Source organism: Populus euphratica, unplaced genomic scaffold (assembly GCF_000495115.2).
Source record: "Populus euphratica unplaced genomic scaffold, PopEup_1.0 scaffold187.1, whole genome shotgun sequence".
Lineage (NCBI taxonomy): Eukaryota > Viridiplantae > Streptophyta > Magnoliopsida > Malpighiales > Salicaceae > Populus > Populus euphratica.
In genome coordinates this window covers 42423-51139 of record NW_011500070.1, presented here as the reverse complement: position 1 = coordinate 51139, position 8717 = coordinate 42423, and the positions used below count along the sequence as shown (strand labels likewise).

Below are 8717 nucleotides of genomic sequence, written 5' to 3'. Positions count from 1 at the left end.
CAGACCATCCCTTATAAGATCCTTGTGAGAAATCATCAAAACCTTGTAGTCATCTTGAAGTCAATCATGTCTGAACGCATATTCAACTTCAACACAGTGATCATTCTGAAGCCCTGCAAATTCAATAGGTGCTTTTGGTAGGATATGAGATTTGTTGGTTAATGGGTTCCACAACCACAACGCAATCATGGGTAAGATATGGTCTTTGGTGGAGTGTGGATTCTTTGATAGTTCCATACAAAGCAAACCGTTGCAAGAACCCAATATTGTGCTAAACTTTATATATGGAATTTTCTCTCTCCTTACCAACTAAGGAATCAAATAGCTGAACTAAGAGAAGGAAATAAAGAAACACTGGGAAGGAAAATAGCCAAGAGTCTCTAGAGGTTTAAAAGACAGAAAAGAAAAAAAAGACAACTATTATACAGCAAAATTGACGACAGTAGCAAGCAAAATTGTAAATAGCCAAGGCAGCACCGCAGCAGACACTTGAGATCTATGAGCAAGCCTTAGTTGAGAAATTAACAATCTTCCTGATTTCATATAATTGAGCCTTAGATAAGCCTATAACATTGGGATATTTCACCGGCAGATAGGTAGAGACAAACACTGACGATCAGACCTGTACTCCAAGCCAACCTTTTGTGAATCCAAATCAAAAAACAATCTTGAATGCAACAACAGATCAATGAACCATCCTTGCAACATAATATATATTTCTTGTGTATATATATATATATATATATACATTCCATATGTGATATAAAACTAAAAGCTTTCACAATGATGAATCGATATAGTCAACAAGAAGTAGAAAAAATCAAATTCTATTTGATTCCATCAAATATCTTGAAGCTAAAAATGCAGGTGTTTGCTGCCATCTCTGCCAAAAATCTTAATCCTGAACCTATAACTTCTTTCCATAGACAAGAACCTAGAGAAAAACACATTGGCCTCCAGTAGCAAAGAAGAAGAAGGAAAATCTTGGCTATTTCTTCTCTTCATCTCTTCTCATTGTCTGTCTTGTTCTCCAATTCCTGATCCGTATTGCCAGTAATTTGGCTGCCATGATTGACTGGGGAAACAAGGCTTCTGTTGAATGTATATGCACGATATTTGTATGGAGCACCCCGAAATGTAACAGCTTCAATTATTTTCATCCATAGAAACCTACTTTTGCTTTGTGCTAAGAGAACTTTCCTACTCATCTTCACTAAGGCATATCACCAATCCTCCTTCACGATTGCTTCCTCAAACTATAAACCTTAACCTCAGACTCAAAACTCCTCTTCCCCCACCTCCAAACTGCGCTATCCTTAAAACCTTATAATCATCCCTCACACAATCATAGCCAAATCCAATCACATACACTCTACAAGATTTAGTCCCAAAATACCTTTTCAGATAATAGGCAAAAAGGCACCACACAATACTTTCTAATTGATGGGTTCCACACAGCAATATCATCAACAACATTAGAAACACAAAGCAACCCATTAACAGAACCTAAAACTTTGATCCCATGATTATAACACATCAAAGGATGATTCAACTCTTTTAAAGTAAAACAACCACTTGAAACTAAATTTTGATCAAAACCCATGTAGTGAACATATGAAGTAGTTCTAATGATGATGTAAAGATTGGACTTGTGTCCGTAGAGTGCTTTAAATGCAATTTTAATGAAGTTTGGACCATCAATTAAAGCACACCATGGTTTAGATACAGACCTGAAACAAGGAAGTTTCTGTGCTTGTACTCTGCAGAGGATTTCTGCAATCATTTCAAGAGGGAGACTTGACTTGCTGAGGCTGAGAAAGTCGCTGTTTTTTAAGGCCTTTGTGCTCAGTAAGAAAGAGAGTGTGAGCTTCAAGGGTAGTTATTAACGGTAACTTGGACAGTGAAGGGCAGCTTTGTCACTTTGATTTTTGTTAAATGAAGTGTATTTTTTGGTATCTAATGTTTCAGTACTATTACATTTTAGTCCTGTTATCAAGGAAATGATTCTTGCTCTTTTCCAATAATAATAATAATAATAAATAGACAGTCACAGTATTCTAAAATCATTACTAATTGTAGTAAATTAACCCTAACTTAAAAAATATTAGCGATTTATTTAAATGGGTGTTTAGTTAATTGGCAAAAAATCGCCATTTAACGTTCAAACATATCATGACGAAGTCTCACTTAGATCTCATACAGGAAAAATTAACAGAAACGGAAGGTTATCCTTGTTTTAGCTTTAGTGTTGAGTGTTTGGAAATGTGTTCATTTTTTACTTTAGAAATGTTTTAAAAATATATTTTATATAAAAATTTATTAAATTAATAATTTTTTTAGTATTTTTTTTATGATTTTAATATGTTTGTGTTAAAAAAAAAATGTTAATATATTTTAAATAAAAAATACTTTTAAAAAACATTCTTCATCATAATACTAAATACCAAGTATTTACCATTTAACATGACCACCAAGTATTTATCATTTAACACAGTAAATTTCCCTTTGAGCCAATGACGGTATAATATTTAAGATATTATTTGATATTGTGGTTTAATTGTATGATTAAATTTTTTTGAATTATTTTAAATTTGAAATTAATGTTTTTTGAAAACTCAATAAAAACCTGATTTTGATTTTTTTTTAAGATAAACATGAATTAATATCGTGATGTGAGCAGTGTTATTAAACCCGGTCCGGCCCGGCGGGTCAACCCGGGGGGACCCGGCCGGCCCGGTGCCTGGACCGATTCGGGTTTAATAAAAGACCGGTTGTGGCAACAGCCCGGTCAAACCCGGGTGTTCCGGCAGGTCAACCCATGACCCGGGCGACCTTCAAACCCGGGTGACCCGGCGGGTCAACCCCTGACCTAGGCGACCCGGGCAAACCCGGACGAGACTCGATTTTTTTTTTAAATGTGATATTTAAAACTCATTAGTATATATACTCTATGTTCCTAAGAAAAAAGTAATATTTTTTTAATGTAGGATAAAAAATTATTTTGTTTAAATACTTCAACTTAAAATGATAACATAATATATTTTCAATGTGGGATTAGAAACCCTTTCGTATATATACTCTATGTTCCCGAGAAAAAAATCATGTTTTTTCAATGTGGGATAAAAAATCTTTTGGTTTAAATATTTCAACTTAAAAAGATAGCATAGTATCTTTTCAATATGGGATTTGAAACCTTTTCGTATATATACTCTATACTCCTATAAAAAAATAATGTTTTTTCAATATGGAATTTGAAACCCATTAGTATATATACTCCATGTTTCTAAGAAAAAACTCATGTTTTTTCAATGTGGAATAAAAAAATCTTTTGATTTAAATACTTCAACTTAAAAGGATAATATAATATCTTTTCAATGTGAGATTTAAAACCTTTTCGTATATATACTCTATGTTCTCAAGAAAAAATTCATGTTTTTTCAATGTGAGATAAAAAACCTTTTAGTTTAAATACTTCAACTTAAAAATATAACATAATATTTTTTTAATGTGGGATTTGAAACCCTTTCATATATATACTCTATGCTCCCATGAAAAAAATCATGTTTTTTTAATGTGAGATTTGAAACTTATTAGTATAAATATTATATGTTCCAAAAAAAAAATTATGTCTTTTCAATGTAGGATAAATTTTTTTAAAAAATATTCTTTTAAATTTCATTGTTTATAATATGTATAATTTATATTTATATAAATTTTTTTATATGAAATATTAAAACTTTATTTTTTTTTAATTTTTTTGAATCGACCCAGGTTGACCCCTAAAACCCAAAACCCGGTCCCTTAACCAGTCAACCTCCAAACCGAGTTTAATAACTATGCATGTGAATAGTCTTGTATTGATAACTATAAGCAGCGCCCATGTTATTTAGCTTATGTGGATTTTTTACATCCACAAATGCTCAAAGTTCAAACACAAGGCATAAACCAAGGTGCCAGCAACCATGAGGCTTTTTTTTTTTTTGTTAACCAAGGAAGGGACACAAACCCTAAATAATGACACATGTCAATTTGTTACTGGTAGTTAACCTTAAGCCTTTAGATTAATGACAAGTTGACCGATCCACTTGCAAGATGTCCAATAATACCAAAGCGCACTTTATTATTGCCTAAGGAAGCAGCAACCATCACAAATGGCCCATGATATTACTTTGGAAGCATCTTCTTGACACTTTGCTTGAAGCAGCAGCCTGTAAGCATAGTGGCTAGGCAAAGAGATCGCTTTCCACTTTTGGCATCATTGAGGAAATGGGGGCTTGCCCTAGATAGCAAAAAAAGGCTGAAGCGGGTCTGAGGGGTACACAGAGTATTTGTATAAAGAGAAAGCCATTCCCTATGGAATGAAATGCGTTCGAAGAAATCTGCAGCATTCGCCAAAAATAACTTGCATTTTGTTCAAACAAGCAATCATTCCATGAATCTTGAACTATTGGGGTTGGCAATTGACATTGTTCAAGTTTGGATTGTCCTTGCATTGATGCTCGAAGAACTGTACACTAAAACCATCTAAGCACATCGAATTAAACAGCTTGAGAAGGAAGTAACCAAGTTCAATTATAGGAAAAAACCAGATGTTTCCCAGAAATTTCATGATTCCATTTCCACATCACAAGAACAGAATGGTTGCTTCACAGCCAGGCCAGTGGATTTGGATCTAATGGTCCTAGTGAGTCCTTTGATATCTAGCTCAAATCCAATAGCCCTAAATTACTTCCCCCAAAATGAATCTACACGGCAAAGTACATGTGAATTATTATTTCCACAGCAAGTCTCCTGTGAAATGTTCCTATCATATCCAGTCATCTACCAGATGTCACAGATTTATATTTTTTATTTTTTAAAATTTATTCTTAATATCAATACATCAAAAAAAAATAATTAAAAACACCAAAAAAATATATATTTAATTTTTTTCAAAAACAAAACACTTTTAAAATGTAAAAACAAACCAACCTACCCATAACCTTGCGTGAAAAAACACCATAAATTTGTAGGCTAATGACTTCATTTTATCATTTCTGAAAAGTTTCCTACAACTTCAAAAAGTACATAGACTAACTTCTCTATCTTGAAACACTATACATGAGTTCCAGAGTTCCTCTTGCGCCGGTAAGGCAGAAAGTATCTGATTTTTCTTATCAGAATGTCCTAAAACCAAATCTAACATTGTATACTACTTTCAACATAAGGCACAGTAGACACTGCTTGGAGCCTTCTTCTCCACATTTTCTGTCTTCAAACCGGCATGTGTAGTCTTCAGTTTCAACCCTGGGTCAAACAGAAAAGAAAAAAAAGGAGCAAGAATATCTGCCGAAACGGAAGTAGATATCAGCCCTCTGAAACATGAAAACTTAAATCTAATTGCCTTGATCTTTACATTGCTTAAACCAGACAGCAGAATGAAAGCATTTGTTCAATGGGCCAAGCTAAAAGCTCACCTCCTTCCATTTCGCCTCTGTGCGGTATCCTCTTTCTCTGGTGGCCCTACAACTTCAGCTTGAACCCCACAGACAGGAAATCATCCCTGAGAGACACAACTGACATAAGGTACTAAATCAAAATAAACAAATGACCACATGAAGCCTTTGACGGAACAGTACAAAATAAGAATTTAAATTTACACAAACTTGCATAAAAATTATTGCTAGAGAGCCAATCAAAAACTGTTATAATGGCTCTTCACCCAAATTGAAAATGTGGACTGACTTTTCATCACTTGCTACTCAAATAAACATAACCTGGAAAAATTATTTAACTTATAAAGAGAGAAAGCTACACCGTCCATGAGTCCACGACCATGACTACAAAGTTATTTTTTTGTGAACCAAAATTAAAAACTTAACAGACTACCTATGAACATTACTTGGATTTCTATTTTTTTGATGAAGATAGGATTAAATGGCTTCAAAAGAATCAAACACATAAAAAAAATTCACACTATCTTACCTCTTCTTCCTATCTGCCTTCCTCTTCTCCTCTTCCTCATCTATCTCTTGCTGCTTCTTCCAGCCGTTTCGATCACCATCATTGATCCTAACAAGACTTTCCACATACATTTCAGAACCATATGAATTCGGTCCACCACGGATCTTTACAACCTTAGCATGCTTATTTTTCCAATCATACCACACAAGCTTTTCATCATTCACCTCCAACAACACCTTACCACCATCCTTAGAATAAATCAAAGGTCTCAAAAACATAAAAGCACCAATCCACTTAATCCCTTGAACAGAAAACATCTTGCACCAAGATTCCTTCATGCCATACTCCCTCATGACCCAAACATCAACACAAACATGCTCATAATTACACATTACACACAAATTCCCTTCCAAAACCCCAATATCAACCTGAAAGCTCATACCTTTGCTCTCATAATTGGGTTGCGGTAATTCGAAAAACTTATCGTTCCTAATATCAAACCCAAGAACACAATCTCTAATACCAAGTTGACGCCTTTGAGGGACAATCCAATGCAAAGCATGACCAGCAAAAACACCATACCCTCTCCTATGCAAAACATGAAAAAATTGCTTGCTTAATAACTTGAGACAAATTGGCAAACCTTCAATTTTCTTCCATTTATCATTCTTCAAACTATAAACCCTAACTTCATATTCACAACCCAAACCACCACCACCATCGCCATCACCGCCGCAGCCACCGCCATCTTCCCTAACGAATTGTGCCATCCTCACCACTTTATAATCATCACCAACATAATCATAACCAAACCCATAATATACATACCCTGTAATCAAATCTCTTCTGGGAGGCTTAATTTCTACCACGAAACATTTCTTCCACTCCCTCGTAGACAAATTATACACCGCAAGATTCCTCTCCGAATGTCTCAAAAACACCAACCCATTAACCGAACCAATCACCTCCGTGCCCCCAGCTGCGTAAAGGGGGTGGTGCTTAACCTCCACAGCGTCTGAAAGGGTGTCAAAATCGACAGTGAAAAGATCCCATTCTTTGAGGATGACACTGTGATTCGATTTGGCGGTGATGGAATGGTATAGATGGAGCTTGATGAAATCTGGGCCGTCGATTAAGGAGCAAATCGGCTTTGATAGAGATCTGAACCGGAGGAGAGATTTGACGGGAAGTTGTTGGAAAATATCGCTTATGATTTCGTGTGGGATTTTCGACATTTTCTCAAGGGTTTTTTTTGAGGCTGGAGAGAAAGAAATGGTTACAGCGGCGGAGATGTTTGTTGGGCTTCCTCTATCTAGAGAAGAGGAGAGAGTGGACAGCTGGAAGGTAAGCAGTCACACGTGACATCGTCTTGACGTGTGGCCCTACAAAATCTGTTGTGTTATGGGGCCCATAAAAAATGGGGCTGCACGTATCGTTGCACATAAGCTCTGAACTATTATCTATTTATATTTTTTATTTTAATTGTTTTTTAAATTTTAATAGTCAAAATTATTACCTGTTTTGGTTTTTTTTTAAAGTTGTGTTAATAATATGTTGAAAAGTGACTGAAAATAACGTGAATAATAACAAAAGTGAAAATAATCGGTAAATAAAATATTAAATATTAAATAATATAAAAACCAAATGTTTATATGAAGGAATAAATAATTGGAATAAGAGTCCTAAACAAGAATAATAGAAAAATAAAACTAATTTTAGCTTGCATATGATTTGATTTCTTCATTTATTATTGGATTGTAGGATTCATGAGAAGTAGGATTTTTTTTCTATTATTTATTCCTTCATTTGTTTTCAACATTATTTAATGTATAATTTCTCATTTATTAATTGCTTTTACTTTTTAATTTTGTGCATGTGATTTTCATATATTTTTAGCATTTTATTACTGGAATCTAAAAAAATGACGTAAATATAAACATGTAATATCTCAACTATTAATAAAATAAAATCTTTTGGGGGCGTATTTTGATTTTGTGTTTTTTTTTTTTTTGCTATGCTTGTGATTTTCATGTGCTTTTAATGAGTTTATTAATGGACCCTAGCTAGAAGGGTAATAAATCAAAATATGCCATAGTTCAACTAACTATTAAGATAAAAACAAAAAATCTTAAATGAAAAGGGGAAATAGTTCACATAATCTTGCCCACGTGTCCCGTTTCAACAAAATCAAAGGTTGTTCAAAGATAATTATTTACGCGGGACACTATTTTTTAATTTTGTAGCATAATTGATTTAATGTAATATTTATTTAATTATTAATGTTTATAAATATTTTTTTTTAAATTTGGGAATATTAATGTTAATTGGATTCTAGTTTTTAATAATAATATTTTTTTTAACAATGATTTTAGATCTATGACCGTTGTCAATATTTTTTTAAAAGAGATTGATTATCCAAAAATTTATGCAGACCTTTTTAATTTAGAGTTTTCTGAAAAGAAATGATACACCATGTAATTATATAATTAATTAATTTGGATCGAGGTTACTGCCAACACCATTTTTTTAATTGATAATGTTATGATAATTGTGGTAGAAATATAAAAATCAATTGAAAAATAAAAAAAATATAAAAATCAAGAACGGTCAACCATACAATCCATCCATATAATTTATAATTTAAGCCGACTAAATAAATTTACTATGTGAAAATAAAAGATTATATATAATTTTTTTACCCAAAATCCTAAAATAATCTAAAAATTATTTTGACTATCCTCTTTATAGCCACAAAAATATAGAAAATAAAAACA

At 33.2% G+C, this 8717-nt stretch overlaps 1 protein-coding gene and 1 pseudogene across 2 annotated transcripts; both read right to left on the bottom strand.

Annotated features, from left to right (window-relative positions):
* Positions 1 to 250: 250 nt before the first annotated feature.
* LOC105108444 (F-box protein CPR30-like) lies at positions 251 to 1879 on the bottom strand (annotated as a pseudogene).
* Positions 1880 to 4996: 3117 nt separating this feature from the next.
* LOC105108387 (F-box protein CPR30-like) lies at positions 4997 to 7351 on the bottom strand. 2 transcript variants are annotated; one of them, XM_011002680.1, is made up of 3 exons: positions 5965 to 7351; positions 5457 to 5542; positions 4997 to 5325 (listed from the first exon to the last, which is right to left on the bottom strand). In XM_011002680.1, exons 1-2 carry the CDS (start codon positions 7176 to 7178, stop codon positions 5503 to 5505), a joined length of 1254 nt encoding a protein of 417 aa, XP_011000982.1. In that variant the 5' UTR covers positions 7179 to 7351; the 3' UTR covers positions 4997 to 5325; positions 5457 to 5502. The 2 variants fall into 2 exon arrangements, with proteins under 2 accessions (XP_011000982.1, XP_011000981.1); XM_011002679.1 differs by having other exon boundaries at positions 4997 to 5542; positions 5965 to 7350.
* Positions 7352 to 8717: the final 1366 nt, after the last annotated feature.